Genomic DNA, 25720 nt, shown 5'->3' on the forward strand with positions numbered 1-25720 from the left:
AATTCCAGCTGTGGTAAGCAAGCTTGCAGAAAGACCTCAAGCTGTACACCCACCCAAGTTTTGCACTGTAAGAACTTAGCAATATCTAGAATTTGGTGCCTAAGTTTGCTTGCTTCCATCTTTCCTCTCCATCCCCTTTTCCTTTTGTGCCATATCTTTTTAAGATCACAAGCCTGAGGCGGCGACTGTGTTGTTGCATTAGTTTGTAAGTGGCTCTGAAAGCCTTTCTGGTTGAAGAGCAGGGAGTAAATGCTCTGGATAAAATAAATAAAGGCAACAAGCGATCCATGCAGCATTTCGCTCCCCCCACCCTGTGGCTAAGATCTATTCTTTTCCATGAATGTGTCTAATTCCCCATTTAAAATCATCGGAGCCAGTGCCTGTCACCACAACTTCTGGCAGCCAATTCTATAGATTGATTCTATGTTGTGGATAAATACTTTCCTTTTGCCTCTCCTGTCAATCAAATTCAGTGGGAGCACCCTAGTCTGATGAGTGGGTGGATTCTCCTTATTCCCACCACTCAGTTTATATGATCTTATGTCATGTTCTCCCTTAATGATTTGTTTTTATTTTTTGCTGGGGCAGGGGGAGTCCAAAATGCTGTAGCTTTTCAATGTAGGGAGGCTGTTCTAACTCCTTGCTCTCTTTTAATTAATTCATTGTTGTTTTTACATTTCATTTGATTAGCAGAACCAAAACACACAAAAGCTACAGCTACCTATAAAAGCATTATGTAATATAAAGAACATTTACAATAAGCAGAATATCACATTCAAATGCATTTGAAGATTTTCCAAATGCCATCAGTTTGACTAACAACAGTCTCCCACAATTACCCCAGTCATACCTGTTTTGTAGTTATCTCCTTGTGTTTCCAGTGATGAGCATATAAGGCAGTCTAGCAACCACTCAGCACATTTAATATTACCTTGTGTTTCTTTCTGGGGGCTAAGGCTAAGTTACAACTAAGTTAACAAACAAGAGGATCCATGGACACATTAAAATTAGTATAGGACAACAATGCCTGGACAAATATTTTCCAAAATACCTGAATTCTGTAACATGGGAAAGAAATATGTTCCCATTTATCATTTTTAGTTGAGTTTATTTTTTGTTTCACTTACGCCAATATTATTTTTTTTAGGTGTAGAAACCAAAACCGTACATATGGCTACCAATGTCACCACACCACCAATTTACAAAAAGGCTTTGTGATCCTGGTCATTTTCTTTCCTAATACTTATTAATTAATTTAAAATATTAATGACTCATCCTTCATTCTAAACCAATACTAGGTCACAGTATAGAAAAATAAAACAAACCAGCCACATCATGCAACAAGCAATAAACCAAAGAATGCGCCATCCAAAATAAATAAAAGGCAACTGAAAACAACAGAGTGAGGTGCTACCACAAAGAAGGCTCTACCTCATGTCATCAAAGAATGAGCTTTACCTACCTGTGTAGCATGGAGAAAACCTCCTATAAAGATTTCAAGACATGGGCAGACTTCTGTGGAGATGCACTCCTTCAGCTATTTGCATACCAAACATCCCTAGCACAGAATGTACCTTTTCCACACACCTCCTCATATTGCATCAAAGTTTTCAGTGAGCTGTCCACCACAACCCCAAGATCCAATATCTGATAAGTCGCTCTCAGTTTTAACTCCAAAAGCTTTTATTGGATGGTAGGGGATCTTGTCATTTTATTTTTACTTAACAGCTCCCAGACACAAGCTGCAATGATGTTAAATGCTGCCCAGTTAAACATCTTGGATGTGTTACTTTGGAGCTCCTTGCAGTCCATTTGGGTTTAATTTTAAGCATTGTGAAATCTTACTAGGTAAAGGTAAAGGTAAAGAGACCCCTGACCATTAGGTCCAGTTGTGACCGACTCTGGGGTCGCGGCTCTCATCTCGCTTTATTGGCTGAGGGAGCCGACGTACAGTTTCCAGGTCATGTGGCCAGCATGACTAAGCCGCTTCTGGCGAACCAGAGCAGTGCACGGAAACCTTCCCGCCGGAGCAGTACCTATTTATCTACTTGCCGTTTGACGTGCTTTCGAACTGCTAGGTTGGCAGGAGAAGGGACCGAGCAACGGGAGCTCACCCCGTCGCGGGGATTCAAACTGCTGACCTTCTGATTGGCAAGTCCTAGGCTCTGTGGTTTAACCCACAGCGCCACCCGCGTCCCTTAACTTAACCCGAAACCTTACTGCCCAACCTTTATTCTATATTTTTTATTGATTTTCTTTTCTTGTAACAAATATCCAATATCATTACAAAACATTCATTTTCCAATTCCCCCCCTCCCTGTTGACTTCCCTCAGCTTCCATTTCTGGTTTATTAGATCAAATGATACATTCTGCTGTTTGTATATGATACAAACTGCCAACGTCCATTTTTGTTCTTGTTTCTGCAAATATATTGTAATGCGTTCCCAATCTTTTTCAAAATCACTATTGTCCTTTTCACGCAGTTTGTCCATTAACTTTGCTAACTCTACATAGTTCATCAACTTTTCTTGCCATTCTTCTTTTGATGGTACTTCTCCAGTCTTCCAGTTTTGTGCTATTAAAATTCTTGCCGCTGTTGTAGCATACATAAATGATGTCTGTTTTTCTTTCAGCAACTCTTCTTTCTATATTATTTATGTATGACAAAAATAGCACTGGTCTTAAGGCAGATCCTTACAGGTCCCACTTCTCTCTATTAGGAGAACTGACAATTTACTCTTTCAGTTGTTTCATTTTTTAATTCATTAGATTACTTAAATTCTTATTCCATAGCTGTTAAATTTATTCACCAGAGAAGGCCTTTGTCAAAAGCTTTTTGGAAGTGTTGACACACATAACTTAAAAACTTTGTGAAACAGGATTTCCCTTTGCAGAAGCCGTGTTGATTCCAAGGCATTCAATGAAACTGATCACCAGCAACTAACGGAAGTACTTCTCCAGTTGATTTTGTTTTCACTACCATAAGATGTAATGATAGGGACTAACTTAGATTACTTCAAAAAGAATTTAATAAATTCATGGAGCACAGGTTTATCAGCAGCCATTGATCCTGACTAGAAGCTTGCAGCCAAAGAATTAGCCACTGATCTTACACCTGGCTTGAGAGCAGTACATGTAAAAAGGATCTAGGAGTCTTGGTTGACCACAAACTTGACATGAGCCAACAGTGTGACGCGGCAGCTAAAAAAGCCAATGCAATTCTGGGCTGCATCAATAGGAGTATAGCATCTAGATCAAGGGAAGTAATAGTGCCACTGTATTCTGCTCTGGTCAGACCTCACCTGGAGTACTGTGTCCAGTTCTGGGCACCACAGTTCAAGAAGGACACTGACAAACTGGAACGGGTCCAGAGGAGGGCAACCAAAATGGTCAAAGGCCTGGAAACGATGCCTTATGAGGAACGGCTAAGGGAGCTGGGCATGTTTAGCCTGGAGAAGAGGAGGTTAAGGGGTGATATGATAGCCATGTTCAAATATATAAAAGGATGTCACATAGAGGAGGGAGAAAGGTTGTTTTCTGCTGCTCCAGAGAAGCGGACACGGAGCAATGGATCAAACTACAAGAAAGAAGATTCCACCTAAACATTAGGAAGAACTTCCTGACAGTAAGAGCTGTTCGACAGTGGAATTTGCTGCCAAGGAGTGTGGTGGAGTCTCCTTCTTTGGAGGTCTTTAAGCAGAGGCTTGACAACCATATGTCAGGAGTGCTCTGATGGTGTTTCCTGCTTGGCAGGGGGTTGGACTCGATGGCCCTTGTGGTCTCTTCCAACACTATGATTCTATGATTCTATGATCGGTATGTATTGTTGAAGATAATTCTTTCAACAGCTGTATCTCCAGGCTTTTCTTCCTCTTCCTTTTCCTGTCTTCTGGAAATTGTTCTGCATCCACATGCTGCCTCATAAAACTCCTCTTGTTCCGAGGATCCATTTGAAGCTTTAATATCAGTCAGACAACTTTCCCTTTCCTTAAGGAGGACCTTAAGGTCCATAAATAGCAACACCCTAGAGGTCCCGGGTCCTAAGAAAGTTAGATAAGCCTCAACCAGAGCCAGGGCTTTTTCAACACTGGCTCCGGCCTGGTGGAACGCTCTGCCTCATGAAACCAGGGCCCTGCAGGATCTGATTTCTTTCCACAGGGCCTGTAATACAGAGTTGTTCTGCCTGGCCTTTGGCTTTGAGTCAATTTGATTCCCTCCCCCTCTTTCTTTTTTCCTTTCTCCTCCTGTTATGAGGCTGCATTTTAATGTTTTAATGTTGTATTTTAATCTTGTTTTTAAGTTGTATTCATTCAACTTGTTTTTATTATTGGTTGTTAGCCGCCCTGAGCCTGGCCTTGGCTGGGGAGGGCAGGGTATAAATAAAATTTATTATTATTTCCTCATGAAGATGGACTGCAAACATTCTGACAGCTTTGCTTATCAAGTAACTGGAATGTTCAGGAACATACCGTACCATCCCACAAGCTCAGCCAATCTCTATCAGGGGCTTCACAAGCATAAGTATAATACAATATAGATAGCCAAATGCAGCCTTCCCCAGCATGGTGCCCGTCAAATGTTTGGGCTATAACAACTAAGGGGATTTAACAGAAGCTAGATATGGTCTGATGACTCTCTTTTGTTTTTAAGCCTTGAATTGCAGCATCATGGTTGTGGTTGTGTTATTAATATAAACCAGCGACAGAATACAGCAGCCCTAGAGATACAATCCCAACTCCTATCAGGCACAGTCTGTAGTCAAGCAGCCTCTGGAGGGTATCAGGTCAGGGAAGGTTGGCCAAGAGGACTTTTGCCTTCAAGTACCAGATTCTGATGCTCAAATACCAGGCAAATAAAATCATCATCACAACTATGCTTTGAGCTTCCCAAAGGCAAAGGCAACAGTGGCCTGTTAAAAATCAGAATGCAGGACTAGCAGGAACTTGGTGGATTCAGCAAGGAAACTATTTCTTTTGTTAAAAAATCAAAACAGACCCAGGCATGAGAGAGAATTAAAAAATATAACTATGACAATTACATAGGTTTAGACCATTTTTGTTTTTTTAAAACAAAAATCATCTAGATGCTTTTCTCCTGGCACTTTCCCCTATTTTGCTTCGCTGTTTTATGTCAGAGTTTTAATTTCTGGTGTTAAACTTGGAAACAAAATGAACCCAGGAAAATCAGGAAAGGCAAAAGAAAGTCTGCATCCACAAGACAGATAATGGCTGTATCTTCCTTCTTTCTCATCTGTTCCAGTATAGGGAGAACCTGAGGAGCTTCTCTGCATATATATATAAAATTTCTGAACATATATCCCAAAGTGATTGAGTAAAATACCAAAGGATGACTTTCTTTCAAAACATGCTTCATGTCACACTTTCCATTTTAAAATGGTCACATTTTAGTTTTGGTTTATCCAAAAGCAGACAAGACTACAGTATTTGAAATCACGTCACTTACTACATCTGCAGCAGTTATCACAAGCACTTGAACTCACACTTTGAAAACAAAAGGCATATAAGGCATGGGTTCATTTCTGCACAGAATATCACTAATGCTGAAGCGCATGGCTTGGTTGAACAGACAAAAACTCTCAGTGACAATAAATTTGCAACACAGTGTCAGCATGACACTTTAATAAATTGTTGGCAGGTTGCCACATATGTGCCTCAAACAAATAACAGCTCACCTTCTATTCCTCTGCATCAGAATATGGATAATACTGGACTGATAGTAACCATCCCTATGCCAGACAAGGAAACAGAAGTCCCAGGGGGCCTGCTAACATGCAAATGGTGAACACTGTACAGTGGTACCTCTGGTTAAGAACTTAATTCGTTCCAGAGGTCTGTTCTTAACCTGAAACCATTCTTATCCTGAGGTACCACTTTAGCTAATGGGGCCTCCCGGTGCCGCGTGATTTCTGTTCTCATCCTGAGGTAAAGTTCTTAATCCGAGGTACTACTTCCAGGTTAGCGGAGTCTGTAACCTGAGGTACCACTGTACTGAGTAAGCTAGAAGGCCTACCTTTTTCCATCATCATGCTAAACAGGAGTCAACATTTCGCTCTTTCCATAACAACTATATCACCACTCTCAGGTGAGCGCAACAGGCAAAGAACCCTTATACCCAATGTTACAGTTGCTGGGGCGGATTCATCCCAAACACTTGTGCACCAATGATTGCCACCCCTTGCCAAGCTCCAAGGTTGTGAGCAGGGCTTGGGGTCGCTTGGTCACAGGTTGCCCAGTCCACTCTACCTCGGAATGGCCAAACTTGCAAATGGGGCCGGCCCACCCATGGGGCAAGGTGAGGTGACCGCCTTGGGCAGCAGGATCCACATGGGCAGCAGCTCTAGATCTGCCACCTCCTCAGAAGCCCCCCAGTGCCACCTCTACAGTGGCTTATTGGCGAATAGCAGGCGCTGCTGGTCTCCTCCTCCCACCCCTAGGGAGGAAATGGTGGGGGCTGCCCTCTGGGGCCTCCTGAGCTCTGCACCTGCCTGCTGTGATTCAGAACAGGTCCTGTTCCCCTGCTCCACCCCATGGCAGCTTTTGGTTCCCACTTCAACCATCAGCTAAGGTTGATTCGACCAGCAGCAGCCCTTTCCTGATGTAGGTCTATGCTCCCTCCATTTGTTCCCTATGTACAGCTTCATTCACTCCTCCTTCCTTGGTGGGGGCTGCAGAATGCCTTTGGGGTGCAAAGATAGGGCACCCAGCATGCCTTGTGAAGTAAGTCATTTAACTCTCTGCTGGAAAGGCAGGTGGAGGTGGTTATGGGGATGAACATGGAAATAACTTTTTTTATACTCAGCTTTCAATGCCAGTCAAAAATTGCAGGCCGCTGTTTATAAAGCGTCTACAAATGGCCACAGGGATTACTGGAAAAGCAATGAGGCTTAGCTAATGGATGTGATACCAGTGAGGGGGAGAAAAAAATATTGGCACTGCCTCCAAACTGCAGAAAAACATGATGGCAGTCATATCCTGCATATGTGCCGTCTTGCCTTCAGCCATCCACCCACAGTGGCCATCACCAAAGTAATTAAAATTTAACTGCCTTGCAGTCAGAAGCATTTAGAAAACACATCCGTCCCATTTCCCAACCAGAATTATCCCTCTCTCACACACAAATAATCAGGAAGCCATTTAACCGACTCCCCTCCTTGCCTGCAAGAGATTATATACTCTTCTCTGTCTCTCTTTGTTACCAACTAGTTGCAAGCTATCGGCGCTAGTGATTCATTGAAACTTCACTGCTAAACTAGGATCTCTGCCATCATTTTACAGTCAACGCTGATTAAAGAGATTAGGCAATACTGCAAACAGAAGTCAGCCTCTCTGGCACTACTCAGGAGAACTGTGATGGCAAATTCACACATATGGGCTTTCGCATAGAGCAATCTACGACAGCTTGTTCTCGGACATTAGAAAAACGAGGCACTGTTAATGGTTATCTCTTTATTATGGAAATGGTTATCTCTTTATTATGGAAATATTGAATCATACCATGATGAAGCATTACCAAGCTCATATCTCTGCAAGCGGCTTGCAAAATAGGTTCCAGGGCAACTTAAGGTTTAATAAACCCGGCTGTAGGTTTGGGGGAAGCCCTGGGCAAAGCGTCTGAAGGTGGGCCCTCTTTTCTCTGTCAATGGGCCCTGAATGTGATGGCAGAGTTCCAAGCACCACTTGCCAGCTAAGTCTTTTCATCCTTGCAATTTTGCACAATGCCTAGAACAGCAAGCTTGGTGCCACTATAAGAAATTAAAAGCGTAGCTAGATTCAGCCACCTGGTGCTGCTCACGAGTGTTGGGCCGAAGGGAAGGTCTTGACCACTGCTCAAGGATGTCAGGTGCAAATGCCAGGTTCCTTAAAAGCTCACCAGGGGTTCCATAATTGAAAATGTATGACAGGCAAGCTTCTGTGAAAGACAGCTTGCTCATCGCTGCTGATACGTTGCCTCAGCAGAGTGTCTATTTTGCTCTAGGGCACAGACTCATTTCACACATGAGCAGAAGTAGGGGCCTGGCCAGGGCTATGTGAAAACTGAGTTACCCTAGAAAACTCTCCAGAATCCTCTGAAAAATGCAGTAGTTGTTGTATTGCAGACATGCTGGAGTTTACATGAAAATGTCTTTTTTAAAAAGCAAGCAAACTGAAAACTAGAATATCTGAAAACCATTATTTTCAATTATTCCCCATATATGCTCTAAACCAGGGCTGTCAAATGGGTCAATCATGATCTACCAGCCAATCGTGGGTGCCCCTGATTGATCAACAACTTTGGGTCTTCCTCCCCACAAAAAGCTCAACAACTTTGGTCAATCCAATGGGTAGATCACTACCAGTTTTTTAGAGTGGGAGCAGATCGCAGTCTCTTGGGAGTTGGACATGTGTGCTCTAAACATTCAAACATAAGATGCACACATTAAGGTGGGGTTGGGAAAAGTTTCTTTGCATCCCACATTTCAAACTTTCTAATTCTCAAAGGGATGGAGGAAACTGAAAGCATTGCGTCAGTTTTGTGGAACACTTAAGGGAGCCCTTTAGCAGCAAAACGAAAGAGACCAGATACTTTTTCTTTTATGCATTCCTAAGAAGAAAGCGTTCTATTGTTCTCTATTTTTATAATGCAGACCCTCAAACAGTTATGAATCCCAAGCTTTCTGGTGCACGGAGGAGGAAGTACACATGATTTGCATGGGATAATGCATTCTAAGATAATGCACTGAGTAGCTCCACAATAGGTATGGGGAACCTGTGGTCCCCTAGATGCTGTTGGACTACAACTCCCATCAACCCTGACCCATGAGGCTCATGTCATGGAAGTTGGATGAGGGTATCAGGTTTGGGCTTGGGTGACAAAGACTGCCTTCAGAAAACACAATCTGTTTTGACAGGATTTATTTCGAAGTAAATATACTTGGAATTAGGGTGAGAGGATCAAATTCTCAGCTAGCCATGATGGTCTCAGCCTACAGCTATTGTGAAAATAATAAGAGTACTTTACATACACCATGAACAGAATTCTTAACAATAAAGTCTCAATCAAGACAGTTAATTCAACTACTGCCAGGATTTCTTCATTTTTTAAAAAAGCCTAGATTTACGATTGATCAGTTAGAAAGATATCTACATGCATTTTCCCACCAGCCATAAATGTTCTCTTTAAGAACAATGTTGCTAGTGCAGTTTCAAGCATGCATAATTTACAGCATTTGAGGAAACGGGGGGAAAAAAAACACCTTCAAGGAGCTTTTTTTTATATAAGATATATTCTGCTGTCATAAGATGCTCATGTGCCTTTGTGAAGTATTCAAGGCCTTTTCAAAATGAATGTTCCCCATAAACATCATGCTATCTAAATATACAGGACCGAGGAGCAAGTACTGGATATATAGTCTAGGATTTGTTTGTTTTTTGTTTTAAAATACAGCAGACGCTCACACTTTATTCAAACGATGTCTAGGTTTACAAGAGATCTCAGAGGAAAAGAAAAGCCCGCTGTCTGGTCAAGGCGGCCTGTGCGCCTGTTTTCCCTCAAAACAAATCCCATATGCCCCAGCAAGACACCTACAGATGTGCCATATCCTTACTAACTCGAGGGTTGTTTCTTTTTCCTGCCAACTCAAGCTCCTGCATGACACAAATCCAGTGCCCAGACAACGCCACAAACTGAACACAAAAACAGCAGCCTCCATCCGAGTGGGACCCGCACGACAGTTGTCCTCAAAGATGTCTCCAAGACGGCATCCGCCTTCAAAGCGCAGCACGTCCAGCTTCCCCCCGCCCTCAAAAAACGTCAAAACAAAGCATTTTTTTAAACAAGAAAAAAATGGCAAGCATCCTTACCCAAAGAGGTAGGGCACGTATCTTTTCGAGCTCGCTCTCTCTCTCTCTCTCTCTCTCTCTCACACACACACACACACACACACACGCTCTTCCTCAGCTAGGCTGCTCCTTGCAAAACAGGAGAGGCAACCCGATAGGATGCGCTACGACTCGGCCACCTTTCCTGCCTCCTCCCGGCCCGGCCACCACCCGTCTTGTTTGGGCTGCGTTTTGTCTGCCGCAGGGATTCCACACACACACACACACACACACGCGCGCGGGGCTGGGGCAGAGAAGCGCCCCTTCGCCAAAGGCAAGCCGCTTACCTCGCTCCAGGTGAGCCGCTGCTCTTCTTCAGCGAGGCTCGCGCCACATGCTGGACGGGATTCCAAGCCCCCGCCCCGTCCGGGGAGACGCTGCAGCCCCTCCTTCCTGCGGCGGCGGCGGCGGCGGCGGCGGCTGCTGCTCCCCACACCCCAGGGCAGCCTCTGCCGCTGCAGCAAGCCCGCCACCCAAACGCGCGTACACCCAGCCGGCTATGACGCCACAAACCAGCCAGGCTCCTCCGGCGGCTCTTCAGCAGCTGCGCCGCCCCCTACAGGAGAGACGCGGCCAGCGCAGGCCGCAGGCCGAATCCAGCGCCTCGCGCGCTCCGTGCAACGCTCTACGGTAGCTCTCCCTTTGCTCACTTCTTCTTTGCACCGTTGACTTTTGAGGAACCACCCAGTGAGCCCGGGTTGCAAGAGGCCACGCCTTCGATTCTTCACGACACGAGTCATCTCGGTAACTGGAGTCATACATGGGAGTCCTCGTTTTTTAAAATGCGGCATCCAGACCCGTCCAGTAGGCCCAATATATCTTTACACATGTATTTTTACATATGTATGTGTACCGAATTCAGGTCATGAAGCAGGAAGCCGCAATGCCGTTTGTTAAAATGCATTACCATCCATGGTCAAATGCGCAGATTACTCAATTGTCCCTAGAAGTGGCTACACCTTGTTCTCTCTTTGAACACCATAATAGGGAGAGGAGGAAAAGAAAATTGGATCAGTGAATCTGGGAGGGAATAGAATGTGTAAAGTGAGTCACGTCTGTCATGGTTCTAACAAGGCAGATAAGTGGAGATGGCAGGTAAAAGTTTAGGCTTAAGAGACGAATTACAATCAGGCAAATTGCCAGGTCCAGATGGCATCCATGCAAGAGTTCTCAGACGCACCTCCCCTCACAGATAATGAGATACTTTATTCAAGTCAGCACTATGCACTTCAGAGATATGGAGCACCCAGGCAGAGGCAGAATGAAAACTTTGGGGTGTGCATGTGTGAAATGGTGTGTGTGTTAATAAACAAATGTACTTCCAAAAAAAGCACATTAACTGAGCATGCACCTTTGCCTTTCTCTAATGTAAGTAAGAGACCATTGCATTAAATGAAATACACACAACTGCACCTACCTTTAAAAAACCAGGCTTGCTTCCCAATGTGTGGTAAGTGGGGAACTCATATTCATTTCCACATCTTAAGGTTTCATACGGCAGGTGTAAGTCAGTGAAAGTTGTTCTTGATCCCATTTAGAATTGCTCTGCTCAGCATTTTTATTTGTTTTTACAAAAGAGTATTTTTGTTGGAAAGCTTGCTGAACACAATGTTCATGCACCTTATGATGAACCTTTTATCATTTTAATGTTTTCGTATGTCACCTTGAACACACATTTTTTAAATAAAGCTCATGTCACCACAAATTTGTTAGCCATTAAGGTACCAAGAATGATGCTGGAGTTCTTTACTGAACACAGTAACTGTGTTCAAGACAGATAGTAAAAGAATTGTGATCTTCAATTCCAAAACATAATGGAAGCATGCTTGCCGGAAAGGGAAAATTGAAAAAGCAACATCAAAATGTCCTAGTTCTGAAACTATTGCCAGTGGAATAATACCAGTTGATATCTGGAATGTGCAAGCTTGCAGTTACTTCTATACTCTGTGAGGCAGAAATCAAATTGGACTACATACAGTCATAACAGTTCACATCCAAATCTTGGCAGTTTCTCTGGTGGTATTATTTCTAGGAGTCTGCATGCAAATACACATCCCCATCTGCAGAGATACAGCTAGTTCCACAGGACTTGGCTTGGTTGAGCATAATCATTATTTATTAAATTTATACACCACCCTCATCCACAGATCACAGGGCCATTTACAGTATAAAAACACAAAACATAGTAGCAAAAATTAAAACCCCAATAACCACCCCCAACACATTTAAAAGGCCATAGACTGTTTAAACAGTCAAAGGCCTTGCTGAAGAGGAATATTTTCGCCACCCTGGGGATTCAACAAATGGGGAGGCACTGCAGAAAAGGCCTGTTCTCGTGTTGCTACCCTTTAGACCTCTCATGGAAGCGAGACATGCAGGGCCTCAGATGAGGATTGCAGGGTCTGGTAGGTTCATATAGGGAGAGGCAGTCCTTAAGATACTGGGGGTCCTGAGTTGTTTAAAGGTTTATGGGTCAAAACCAGCACTTTGGATTGGGCCCGGAAATAAATTTGTTGTGCCAGGATTTGTATTATATGCTCAAACCGTCTTGCCCCAGTGAGCAACCTGGCTGCTGAATTCTGCACCAGTTGAATTTCCAAACTGTTTTCAGAGGCAGCGACTTGTAATAATACACTGCAGCATGGTTATCACACTGGTTCCACACCTAGATATCCCCTTCCTAGATCAGAATACCTATCCCTTATGTGAACAAGCTGGCTGACAACTTCTGTATCACTGCAGAATACCAAAAAGAAAGGCTAGTACAAAAATACTTTATAACTTGGGAGACAAAACTTATCCAACCATTGAACCCCAAGAGGAAGTAATCCCAAAATGAAGCATTTCAGGTGAAGGGACTCTAAAGTGCTTATGAAGATGCAATACATTTCATTTAAAATGTGATCACCACAAATGGCCAGATTTTATTTTCACTGTAGTAGTTCTAGCATTTAGCAGCTTCAGGCATTCAGTACTTAGAACACAATTAATTTCCATAGAAGTGAAACAGGGTTTAGGGAAATGCAGTAAGTAATTTCTTTATTCCAGTCTTTAATCTCAAGGTGTCAGTGCATCCAAGATTGCCCCTGCTTGCTGCTTCGTAATGGAGAGTCTTCAGTATCCCTTTCTTCCTCTGAATCTTGCTCTGTTATCCAGCTTTTAAGAAGAAACAAGTTTTATATTACAACCATTAACACTCTAATACTACTACCAGTTTTATTAGTGCCTTACAAAAAGGTACAAGAGACAGAACCATTAAAAGGTTATGACCCTTAGTTTATTTTAAATTGTTATATGCCATCATTCCCAGATTTAAGATAAAAATGCAATTAAAAACCCACCAAATAAAATGAACACAATGAAAACAATACGCTCAGCAGTAAAAAAAGAAAAATAATAAATAGGGATTTCCATTGGACAACCATCATGCCACCCTCCAAAGCCACCCCAATTAAGCACATATTGTATCCCCCTTTAAGGCCATAAGGAAGGTAGGAACTAGTCTCACCAGCCTCAGGAAGTCACTGCAACTGAGGTAACTACACTATGAAGATCCCTAGCTGTTGATAATTTTACCACATATAATGAAGATGAAGAAAGCAGGTGCTGATAAAAAGATCTTAACTGGAAACAGGGATTATAGAGAGAGGAGGTATATATAACGTGTGTTGTTTCAAGCTGGTACAGCCTTAGAAAAACAGCAGTGCGTACTGGATATGTTCATACCCGTCCCCACATATCCATCAGATAACAACAGGCTGTGCCAATATGCATCAGCTGCAGTTTTCAAACAATCTGCAAGTGAAGTGCCATATTAAAATATTCACAGCAGTCAATCCTCAAGCTTATGAAAGCACAAGTTAGCATGGTGAGGTTTCCCTACTCTAAAATGGGTCAGCTGCACAACAGATGCACTTGATAAAAGGCACACCTTGCACTGACACTACCTGTTTTTCCAGAACTCTAAGGCTCTGAAGAGGCTTCAGTGCAGTGCGTACTCAAAGAAGATATAAATACCAATTCTCCCAAAAGCATTGGGTTGGCCCACCAGCATCAGCCCCATCATGTCTGGATTTAACTTACATTTGTTTAACCTCACCCACTATCCTATAGTATCCAGACACTGCTGAATTTAGAGCCAAGACTACCACTCATGGACGCTGAAAGAAATAAACAGCTTAGTGTCTTCAACATACTGACAACACCCAGCTTCAAAACTCTGGGTAATTTTTTTTATAGAATAGATACTTGACAGACAGTGCAGATAAATTCCTATGGTGTTGAACTTGCCTCCAATTAAGACATTCCAAATGCAGTCCAATGAAATGATTTACATCATTGGATTATGAGCCCAGGCAGCCAGACAAGAAGTTCAAGCTACTACAGGAATGTTTTGGCTTATAGTATAAAAAGTTACTAAGCAGTCAGTGTAGAGCTGCCACCTCCTAGGCAGATGACTGAGAGTAAATTGGATGCTGAGCTGACACCAACGCCAACCCTGTCTCCAAGGACATGGAGATGCCAGCACCTATGCAAACAAATATTGCACACCCAACCCATTCAAAAGAGTGCCTGGATGCTTGCCCAGTCCCTGGACTCTGGCTGGCTTTTATGCTGAGCTGTCCCTGCCCTGCTCTTCAAAAAGAAGATACAGGGGGCATGTTGGTTGTTGGATCAATGTATTAACTTGAGCGTTATCATGTGTCTATACCTCTTACATACCTGCTGCACCTTCAACCTGTGCCTTACCTATGTACCATTTTGATTCATGTGTTAAAATCTTTGGCAGATACAGAACTGGGAGTTCATATTCTTCTTCTGGCAGCGAGGGCCAGGACATCATGCTTCTTTTATTTATTTTAAAATATGGTTAACTTTTCCTCAATAAATTTCTGTATATTTTAACCTAATATTTACCTAAACTGTCACACTAAATATCCCATGGCTTTTATTTTAACTGTTACCTTTCATGATCAGTGGAACAGTAATGCTACTGTAAATAAAACAAAAGAAACACTTGCAAGCAATAACAAATTTGTAACACCATTGATATTGTTACAACACCATCCCAATCTCCACAAGTGGTGCAATATTCCAGGGGCTGCAGGTGCGCTTACCTGGGTCTGCATTCCTTTTTGAGACAATGAGGCACAACAGAGACTCTGCTTTTTTAATATATGGTTTTATTTGCACATATATACAACTTGCACCTAGATGAAGGGATTGCAGAGCACTCACATCCTATGAGGGCCTGGCTCCCCCCTTAAGGGCAGCACTGGATTCAAAGGTGAGCAAAAGCCATCCTCTGTGTCTCTTACAGCCTGTCATATCCCCAGCTCACATGGAGGAGCAAAACTCCAAGGACCCCCCCCCCCACAGCCTAGTCATTCAAAATTAAAACCCTAAACCTGGCTTTTGCCTCTACCCATTAGCACCCAGCAGAGAAGGGGTCCCAATACCCTTGCCTGGCAGTCTTGCCCTCTGATGGTTTTCTTGATGGGCCAACACCAGCCTTTGCCTCCTGCTCATGGCCCATCCAGTTAGCTCTGCAGAGCTGGCTTGGCTTGTTAGAATAACTAAATCCACAGGGTTTCTTTTTTCGGCAAAGTTTAACCAAACTCTGATTAATTCCAAATTTCACTACATCCAGAAATTATGGGGAGGATCTGACACCCAGGAATTTAGGGGAATTTGGCCCCCAACAAACCCGTAACAATTAAAAATCTTTCAGTTGTGTCTTATATGTAACATACTATGTGACCACAATCTGCAGTACAGTTCACCTACTCACCAATGATCTTTTGCATTCAAAAAATGAAACTAGTAATCCTTTGCAATGGCCTTCCTTCAAGCACAGTTTGGGCCCTTTCCCTTCCTGTCATAAAAGATATTAAAGTGAGGAGCCAGCATATTTATTCAGCAGGCACACAAGTTGTATCAAAAATAAAATCTTCCCAAGGCAAGTTGCAACCTGATTAAAAACAATAGTAACAAACAATTTAAAAGAACACAAGAGACTACAGCAGGAAAATGTGTTTAAAAGCAACTAGGTAGGGCTCAGCAAGACCCAAATGAAACCTTGTAGAACGAAAAGGTCTTCTTCACAGCACATTGAAAGCCAGCAAGAAATGGGTTATTTCCCCTGGCGACAAAAGTTTTACACCCAATTTTCTCAATCTCATCTGAATTAACGGTATGCCAGTCTCTGAAGCCATTCTCTACCTGCAGACCCTCCAAGTGCCCCTACCCTATTTTCCAGGGACAGTCCTAGATTTACAGATGCCTTCCTGGTTTTTGATTCGATCCCAGAACGTCCCACTTTCCTTAGGACGGCCCTATTTCAATCAGAGAAATGTTGGAGAGTATGGAGCTATGCAGTGCTTTTTTTCTTTTTTGGGGGGAAAAAGGGATGCCGGAACTCACAATGAACAAGTCCCTTGTTCTCTTATAATGTCAACGGTGTCCATCTGAGAGGTGCCAGAAGAGCCAAGGAGATAAATAATTACACAACCTTTAGAAGACATTTTAAGTCGTGATGTTTTTATATAGCTGCACAGAGTGGCTAGGGCAACCCAGTTAGATAAGCGGGGTATAAATTATTTATTTATTTATTTATTTATGCATGTTTATTATGGACCAAGGTGTCCCTAATTTCATCGGAGAAATGTTGGAGGGTATGTACCTGGATGACACAGTCGCTCTCCAGCAGGCAAGCCCTCAGGTCCTCGCGCACCCCTGCGCAGGCGCGGAAATCCTTCTCTTTATCCTCGTAGTACTTGGGCATCGTGGCGGCCGGTTTCCGCCTGGCGCCGCTTCTCGGTGTTGTCTCTCGACCGGCGGCGCCTTCAGCAGCCCCAGCCGCTGCCCACCGCAGCCCCAGCAGCGGTGGCGGCCGCCATCTTGGCCGACCCTTCTCACCTGCGCAGGGAGTTACTGAAAGGTCGCAGGGAACTAGACGTCACTTCCTGTTCCCCCTCCAAGGAGCCATTTTTTTTTAACATAGAGCAAGTACATTTAATAGAGCTGTCCTTTTTTTTAGTGTAGAGGTGACTTGCCAGTGGCACACCCACACAAACAAAGCAGCAGCAGCAAAAGGAAGAAGTTTCTCTTCTACTAAAGGTCGCATCTCCTCTTGGATCGAAGGTTGATACGTTTACGGCGGCAGCGACTCGTGTCTTTGCTGCTACCATTTGTAAGGAAGGAGAGAGAATCATAGAATGTCAGGCTTGGAAGGGATCCCCAGGATTCTCAACTAAACTATCCATTATCCATCTGTCCTTGAGACCATCCTGCCCAACCACAGCTTCGTTTAAAAGTCTTGCTGTTTGCCGTCAATTTCTACGCAGGGGAAGGGAGCAAGAAATTGCTCAAGCACAGAGGGGTTGCTCTAACCTTTTTTGTGTTAAAGCTCTGTGTGCGCAACCGATGTCTAACCGTCGTCCTCTCCACCATCCGTTTTGGGCGGGGCCTACCCGTCATACACCTCAGCGCGCATGCGCTTTGGGGGGTCCCTTTTACCGGAAGTTACTGAGGAAAACACGCAGATCAGCTGCTGTGAGTTGGCGGCGGCGGCGGCTGATAGGCGGCAGAAGGCGAGCTCCTGTGGGAGGGTGGGGAGGAGAGGCGCGCGCCCCTCTACCTTCCGCTCCCCCCCCCAAGCGTCGTCGCGTGAGGGACGCAGGACGTCGGGGCCGGGAGCCGCAGTGCTGCGCGGGGCGGAAGCGGCCGCGGAACGTTCCGTGAGTTCTCTCGCTCGGGGTTCTGGAAGGCTCAGGTTCCGCGTCCTCCTTCTGGCCCCTCCCTCAGCAGCACCTGCTCCCCGCATTCACACGCACCCCCTACACCCGTGTCGAGCCAGGGTTAACGAGGGGGCACTTGAGGTCGTGTGAAATTATCCATACCCACTCAGCCACTGACACACCAGGTGGGGTGGGGTGGGGCAGGCTGCTTGAAACTCGTTGGGTTTTTGCTAAAAGTGACCAGCTGCCTTTTCCCTGACTTTATCCACTCTAAACAAACCGCACCCAGTCAGCTGGCGGGCTGGCATATTCTCAAAATACGGGCTGTTATGTCTTTTCTTGGCTATTTCTGTTCTGTACCCAGCTAGATGGGCGGGGTATAAATAATAAATAATCCTCCTTCTTTTTCACCACCTTTGCAAACGTTCGTTCTCTGCCTTTTATTACCTGTCCAGTCTCATTAACTGGCTCGCTTTCCTTCCACATCCATGTCCACTGTGCTTTCTCCATTTCCAGCCCTAACTGGCCATTTGGGAATCTTGTATTGCAGGGATGTCCAACCAGTAGATCGCGATCTACCAGTAGATTCCCCGGCTGTTCCTGGTAGATTGTGGGATCCTTATCATGCACAAAAGGTTATTGGGGGGGGGAGCTAAAAAAACTCTTTGCAATCATCCCCTTAAAAAGCTCAACAACTCTGGGCAATCCACCCACCCTATGCATGCACACTCCTCCTCCCTCCAATGACAATGGGTAGATCACTGCCAGTTTTTTTATACTGGGAGTAGATCACAGTCTCTTGGGAGTTGGACATGCCTGATGTATTGTAAGTCATGGGAGGGGATAGTAGCTAGCTTGTTGCTTGTTTGCTTTTTTTCTTGTCAGCATGATGCTGGAACTTTCATCCTTGTTCATTTAAATTCTTACTCATCAGAGTTGCTTGGCATTTGAGAAATGCATACGGCGGAGACTGATTTTTAACCCTTTGTTAACAAACTTGTAAAGCTTGTGGTGAAGCCTTTAGAGGTGCTTCATGAAGTCATGGTGCAGGATCTGGTCCTTGCTTAGGCCTCATTTTCAGTGAGATGGAAAATGTGTTTGGTACCAGAAAAATACATCTCTAATCCTAGGCAAAGGTCAAGTGGGAGTATGCAAGACTAAGGCTTGTGGCTGCAACATTGAGCTGTGGGGTTCTTGCTGCATCTGTACTAGGCCTAGATGGTGGGAAGAAGGACTCCACCCCAGTTTTTTTGTGTTGAAGGAATTTATTCAAAGCGATAAACAACTACCTGACATTCAGAAGACATCTGAAGGCAGCCTTGTTCAGGGAAGTTTTTAATATGTGACATTTTAGTGTACTTTTCATCTTTGTTGGAAGCCGCCCAGAGTGGCTGGGGAAACCCAGCCAGATGGGCAGGGTACAAATAATAAATTATTATTATTATTATTATTATTATTATTATTTGTATGGAAGAGCATTTAATGGAGGGGAAAGCCCAAAAGGAGAATAGTCAGTACTTCCACAAAGGAGGGAGGTTATCTTTAAAGGATGCTGTGTATTGTATCATATTTTTCAAAATGTGATAAGCCAGCCCTGATGCATTTGGAGGCTCTCTGGCTCACTCTGCTGGATGAAGTCCTGAACATCTGCCCTGAAGTCCTGCCCTGACAGCCCCGCTGCTTGCATGTATGTAACAGCCACAGAGTCAGGGTTGCAGCAAGCTGTTAACAGTGGCAACAGGACAAAGTGGATTTAAGAAAACAATCTGTGATCTTAAATATCTCTACTTGGATGTCCAGTTGGTGCCAATGGTTGTTCTGTGATTGCAGCATTACTTGAAAGCAAGCTCTTTAGTAGTTGTACAGATTATTGAAGGGCAGTTGCTCATCCCAGCTCTGTTCGCCTGTTCCATTTCCTTCTGCTTGCTTCTGCCAACTTTCTTTATCCACTGCTATACCACTAGCTACATTGATGCCTCCTCTATTTTGAACAGACTTTTAGCCTATTGTGGGTAGAAAAGAGTAGGATTGAGCTTTATATGCAGTTGCCGAGCGTTGAATTATGTGCTTGCAAAGCTCTCTGGGACTAAGGAAGGAAGGAATATGGTTATGATTGCATCCATGTCCTTGCTCTTCTAAAAGAGCAAAGGAGATTGCAGGTGCCCAAGTTTGTGCAGTTACTGAGAGATCTTGAACTTGATATGAGCTGTGTCTACTGTTAAGACATTGCATCACAGTTACATTGCATTGTTTTCAGGTAGGGTAAAGAACAAAGTGGGGTCATGTGACAAGGGCATGTCATTCTAAGCCTGCTCAGAGGGCAGTAAGATCCACTAGATTCCAAGGGAGCATGTCTGCAGTTGAGCTTCAAAAGACTTCCATTGGAAGTCATTCCCAATTATTATTATTATTATTATTATTATTATTATTATTGCTCAGCTGTTATTACAAAGACTCACCTTGCCTGTGACATGCTTTATGGCAAAATTCTCTGTTTATTTGGCAGCAATCCCCAATTTGTTCCATGATGTTCACTCTGTGATATGTGTGTTTAAGGATTGTAACCTAAATGTGATAACTTGCACCTTTATTTTGTTTGTTTTTTAAATCCATTGGTCTCTGTCAGGGCTCCCTCTAGGTCCCAGCTCACAGAGGACCAACGCCAGGCTGATATTATGTACAAAAGTCTTTATTGAAGTATAATTTCCATTTTAAAGCCAGAGCGTGCAACCCTACGTCTAGACTCTAGACAGGCGAAGTCCCCTCTGAGTCACTGCCCCTTCCGCACCAGTTTAAGATCCTAGCCCGGCTCCACCTCCTGCGCTGTTCCTTCCTCCTCTGGGTCCTTCTGCCCCCTGGGGTTTCCTCCCTCCTGGACTCTTCTGACACTGACCCCCCTGATTCTTGCCCTTCCTTCCGGCGGGCTTTGGGACCTGGCTCCCTATCCGGGCTACCTGCTGTGCCGCTCGCCTGTACATTTGAACTTGGCGCGCCCGCCCAGCCGGTGACTTTCCTCTTGACCGTTTCCCCGCTCTCCGATGGAGGCGTGGCCAATCCTGACTCATCTCCTCCCTCTGGTGGTGGGAAGACTGGTCCTGATGCCTGGGACTCCTCCCCCCCACTACGCTCTGGTGGGGACGCTGGTCCTGATTTCCAACTGCTGCTCAGGGAGTCCCCGCTGGCCCCTTCCTTCTGGGGTTTCCCCCTTGGCACCCCCCTTGCCCTGGCCATCGGCGCTCCTCTCTGTGAATCTTCCGATTCGCTGGAGAGACTCGTGGACTCTCTCTGACCACTGTCACTGCCTACACCCCCCTCGTATTCCTCCTCCTCACTCTCCATTTGCTCCTTCTCCTGTGTCTCTGCTCCTGAACCCCTGACAGTCTCTTTTCTTTCCCTTTCAGCAAGATGTTGCCTACCACGTCTCTTAATTCCCTAGATCATGACAACGGCTCTTTAAACTCTAGGGAGGCAGCCAGGCACACAGCAGGGTTCAAGCGCTACAAATACTTGAGGAGACTCCTTCACTTTCGGCATATGGACTTTGAGTTTGCTCTGTGGCAGATGCTGTATCTGTTCACTTCACCACAGAAAGTGTACAGGAACTTCCATTACAGGAAACAAACGAAAGACCAGTGGGCAAGAGATGACCCAGCTTTCCTTGTGTTGCTGAGTATCTGGCTATGCGGTGAGTACCTGAGAAATTTATTGAATACCATACAGGGAATAGTTGACCAGAGCTGGGCTTGTTCCAGAAAAATACATCATTTGTACTGCTGTAGCTTTTTCTGTGTAAAACCCATGCTTCTATAATTTCATTCAGTGGAGAACATATGTTCCTACACATTCCCTCTTGCGCCTCATCCATGAAAACAAGCAGTGAATAAACTATGATTGCAATACCTGCCGCATCCACACTGATAAAGATTCCCTCACATTTTGGCTTCAGTTACTTCATACTGCAGTCCACAGCAAATCTGTTCTGTGCATTGCATGGTTTTAAAATTCTCAGTTCTGTGATCCCTGGCATGTGACGAAGAATGACAAACCCTAAGTCAGGCATGGGCAGACTCTGCCCTCCAGATGTTTTGGGACTACAACTCGCACCATCCCTGACCACTGGTCCTGTTAGCTAGGGATGATGGGAGTTGTGGTCCCAAAACATCTGGAGGGCCAAGTTTGCCTATGCCTGCCCTAAGTGATAAAAATCCAATTACCCTGGCAAAATTATGAGGCAGGCAGAAATTCTGCCGTCTGAGAACTTACATTGTGGATTTGTTTATTTCTGCACTGTGCAACAATGCGTGATTAGCTTTTTTTATGAACAGAAAGGTTTAACTTTATTTGTGTTGATGTCCCACATCCTACACAAACATGTGCCAGAGATCACACAGTTGCCCATTTCTTGCTTTGTGTACATGTAGTGAACTCAGCCCACACATTTTACTCTTGCAAATTCTAGTTGTATTCATATACTCAACAATTTTACGCTGTAAGCCTTATAACAGCACAGCACTAAACATGCTACAAGTATTGTTCCAGTAAAATTAAGTGAAAGAAAAATTGAGAGCATATGAGTATTGTTTCAACCTACTTTCGTGTCGAGAGTTAATCCTCTGCTGTTCATCTTCCTCCTTCAGTATCCACTATAGGATTTGGCTTTGTGTTGGGCTTGGGCTTTGTTGAAATGATAAAGCTGCTGCTCTGGGTCATCTTTATAGACTGCATAGGAGTTGGCCTTCTAATTGCAACTTTCATGTGGTAAGTCTTTAAAACAACCTGAGTAGAATTGGATGTGTGTTTTTTTGACATGTTTGAATCTTGCTGTATAGAATATGATTGCTGGAACCTTCAACTACAGTCCTAAGCTTGTCTACTTGTAAGGAAGAAGGGTTTAAGTAGACATGTTTCACATCTCTGGGCTAGATGTGTAGTGCTGTTCCAGCAGAAGGTTTTGGTTCAAAATCTGGCAAAAAGGGAATGCTTAAGGTATAAGTATATATGCTGGGCGGTTATGTACTTTAGTATCAGGGTATGTTTCTGAAGGTAGCCATGGAGATGGAAAACTACTCACTGCAGCTGTTAAATTGGCTGCCATGTTAATCAATATTTTCATATTTAAAATATTTGTGCATTGCAGCGAGAGAGAAAATGTGCAAGGGACTAGGACTACAGAATTACTAGGACAGTACATTCAGAGTTAATATATACCAAACCATATTGCATCAGTTATAGGATAGAGGAAGAATCTTTCCCCTCTTGCCCTGGTTCCGCAGTCTTCTTACTGATATGTACATTTGTTTAGCTGGCTTTCAGGTAATCAGAAACATTTCCTATGTTGTAGTGTTTTCAGTAATCCTTACCAGAGCCCTGTAAGTCCATAAATGCATTTGTTCCAGTTACGGATAGGTAGCCGTGTTGGTCTGCCATAGTCAAAACAAAATAAAAAAATTCCTTCCAGTAGCACCTTAAAGACCAAGGTATCTGAAGAAGTGTGCATGCACACGAAAGCTCATACCAAGAACTAACTTAGTTGGTCTTTAAGGTGCTACTGGAAGAAATGCATTTGTGTTCTTCAGAATAGGACAAATGGAAAATAGCAAGGATTAATTTTTCTAGGCTGTAATTTTGCCAAAAAGTTGAAACTGTCGAAGTTTCATACTATTTTTTAACATGTCTGTTCCAAATTCTCTCCCTGCCCCCCCCCCGGCTCCCCAAGGTTCATCTCCAATAAGTACTTGACAAAGCACCCGAACAGAGACTGTGACGTAGAGTGGGGATATGCCTTTGATGTTCATTTGAATGCTTTTTATCCACTTCTCGTCATCTTACATTTCATACAGCTGTTCTTCATCCATTGTAAGTAAACCTTCCCTTTCCTGACTTGAAACATTTTTTGCCTTCTCTTGCTTTGTCCTGACACTGTAATTCACCTGGAGGATCCTAGGGGGCACCACGCCCTATAGTGATGGTGGCTCCTGCAGGATTAGAGAGGCAAAATCCTGCAGTTTTCTTCTGGAAGAGGAGGAGAAACTCCCTACCTTCCAGACCAAGAGGTCTACTGGCTAGGCTCTGTTTCTGGCTAGTCACTGCCTCTTGTTTCTTTTTAAGGGAGGTTTTGCCCCCCCCCCTTTCTGTTTTCTCCCTCCCTTTCCTTCCCCTATTTCCTGGGCTAGTTGGGGGTGGTATTCTTTTCTGACAGTAAGAGTCTGCAAACCTGGCAATGCTTCATGCCACAGTTTAGTACCACAACCAGGCTTTTTTTCCCCCCTGAGGAGTCTTCCAGATTGGGTTCCCTCACAACCATGCTCAGTGCTGGTCTGGGAGGAGTGGGGAGACATGATGTTTCTGGCTGAGGCAGTTGCTCTTTGACCTGACCCTTTTGGTGTGTTCACAGTTGCCTCCTCTGAGGGCAGGCAGACAAGTGCTTAGGCCCTGCTTATGTGAGTTTGGAGGTGGCTTCAGGCAAGGTTAGCCTGTCAAAGGACTTGGCCAGCAGCTCGCTTTGGATCAGCCAGTGGCTGAAGAGCTCCGTGGACCTTCTCTAAAGTGTCCCATATGGCTTTTCCACAGTGAGCTCCAGCCTGTTTCTGTATTCTGCTGGAGGCAACACGCCAATGGTACACAGCACCCTTTTTGGGACCTTCAGTGAGCAGAAGTTCACTGGGTTAAGAAACATTGGTTTTCTCTCTTGCAGATGTAATTTTATTGAATTCATTTATTGGCTATTTCGTTGGGAATACTTTCTGGCTGACTGCAATTGGTTATTACATCTACGTGACATTTCTAGGGTACAGTGGTAAGTATCGAAGCCTTTGCAACCTAGTTAGCAACAAGAATAGTGCCTTCTTCCCAGTCCTTTTTGCTAAATCTCTGTTTCAGTATGAGTAAACTTTATAAGCATCAGGGGAGGGCTCACTCTGACAGCAACTCTACAAGCTCTGCAGAGTGCTGTGTAATATGTAGTGGCTTTAACCCGACCTGCCACGTGACTCTACATCCCTTTGTGAAAGTACTGCGCTTGCAAATGTGGAGCTAACAGAAGCTATACTGGCTTGCAGCTATGCATGCTTTTGTCCCTGTGGGTGAGAATGTGTAAAGTCAGCTTTCTGGTTTTTTGGGGGGGTGGGGGAGGGTTTCCCCCTTGGGGATTTCCTTAGTATTTTTTGCATTCTTCAAACCTGCATTTCTCTACCTTGTTGTTTGGGATAGAGTTGGCAGTATCAATTGGGCAACAGGCAGTGAAATTCTGGACTTTCACTCAATTTTAAATATGGTTTTGTGATGCAGCATGGTTGGAGGGTAGTTGCTGTTGCTCAAGAAACAAGGTCGAAGCTCCACAGGGCCAGTTGTGCAATCCTTTGGGTTATATATTTATGAACATGCCAGATTCCAAAGAGATGAAGTTTAAGAACGGAGGGAAGACATGTGGCCGTGTCTTATATCTTGCAGCACTACAGCGCTTTTCATACTATGCCTATGCTGCCTGGGGGTGCTGGGAGTTAATAATCCAATGACTTCAGGGAAGGCCACATCTTAGCCACCCGTTTCAAGGTTTTCTTTTCTGTAAAGGATGGGAGGGCATGCATTTACTGGAAACAACAATTATTTTAGGCATGTATTTTTTGTTGAGGACTGTTAATATTAAGCTGATTGTGATGTTCCTTGCCATTGGCACCTTCAGAAAATTGCATGCTTTCCCACTTTTGAAACTCTCTCCTACTTTCAGCTTTGCCATTCCTGAAGAACACAGTCATCCTTCTCTACCCGTTTGCACTTCTCATCCTGCTCTATGTGGTTTCATTAGCGATGGGATGGAATTTCACAAAAATGCTTTGTGTTTTCTATACGTACAGAGTGAAATAAACTGCAGCCTTTATAATGGATTGCTTGTTCTTGCCTCTTGTACCACTGTCAGCAAAGGTGAGGTGCTCCTGTAAATTACTGTAAATAACTTATTCTTCACTGTAGATCAGTGTGTACAAAGTTTTGGTTTTTAAAAAATGTATTTACAACTGCAGACTTAGAGTGATTCTGTATTCTCTTGCAGTCCCTTCCTAATGAAAATGTTGTACATTACTGTAATAAATATTTTTTAAGAACAA

At 44.1% G+C, this 25720-nt stretch overlaps 3 protein-coding genes across 21 annotated transcripts in view; 1 reads left to right on the forward strand and 2 right to left on the reverse strand.

The window, feature by feature from the left end:
• INPP4A (inositol polyphosphate-4-phosphatase type I A) overlaps window positions 1–10360 on the reverse strand; it is a 96671-nt gene extending 86311 nt beyond the window's left edge. For 7 of the 18 annotated variants that reach the window (XM_081857872.1, XM_081857871.1, XM_081857884.1 and 4 more), the window contains exon 1: window positions 10167–10358. The gene's annotated coding sequence lies outside the window, so the exon portion shown is untranslated. Of the gene's footprint in view, window positions 1–10166 lie in introns of all 18 variants that reach the window. The other 11 variants (XM_081857869.1, XM_081857881.1, XM_081857882.1 and 8 more) reach the window with 4 other exon arrangements.
• A 1613-nt stretch (window positions 10361–11973) lies between these two features.
• COA5 (cytochrome c oxidase assembly factor 5) lies at window positions 11974–16807 on the reverse strand. The gene is made up of 3 exons (XM_081857915.1): window positions 16562–16807; window positions 15671–15754; window positions 11974–13035 (listed from the first exon to the last, which is right to left on the reverse strand). Exons 1-3 carry the CDS (start codon window positions 16661–16663, stop codon window positions 12994–12996), a joined length of 228 nt encoding a protein of 75 aa, XP_081714041.1. The 5' UTR covers window positions 16664–16807; the 3' UTR covers window positions 11974–12993.
• A 493-nt stretch (window positions 16808–17300) lies between these two features.
• Window positions 17301–25720, forward strand: UNC50 (unc-50 inner nuclear membrane RNA binding protein). Of its 2 annotated transcripts, none has more exons than XM_081857907.1 (6): window positions 17301–17433; window positions 21020–21303; window positions 22256–22376; window positions 23335–23474; window positions 24313–24414; window positions 25345–25720. In XM_081857907.1, exons 2-6 carry the CDS (start codon window positions 21024–21026, stop codon window positions 25479–25481), a joined length of 780 nt encoding a protein of 259 aa, XP_081714033.1. In that variant the 5' UTR covers window positions 17301–17433; window positions 21020–21023; the 3' UTR covers window positions 25482–25720. The 2 variants fall into 2 exon arrangements, with proteins under 2 accessions (XP_081714033.1, XP_081714032.1); XM_081857906.1 differs by lacking the exon at window positions 17301–17433 and adding an exon at window positions 17440–17618.

Source organism: Podarcis erhardii (genome assembly GCF_964252035.2).
Source record: "Podarcis erhardii genome assembly, chromosome: 4".
NCBI lineage: Eukaryota > Metazoa > Chordata > Lepidosauria > Squamata > Lacertidae > Podarcis > Podarcis erhardii.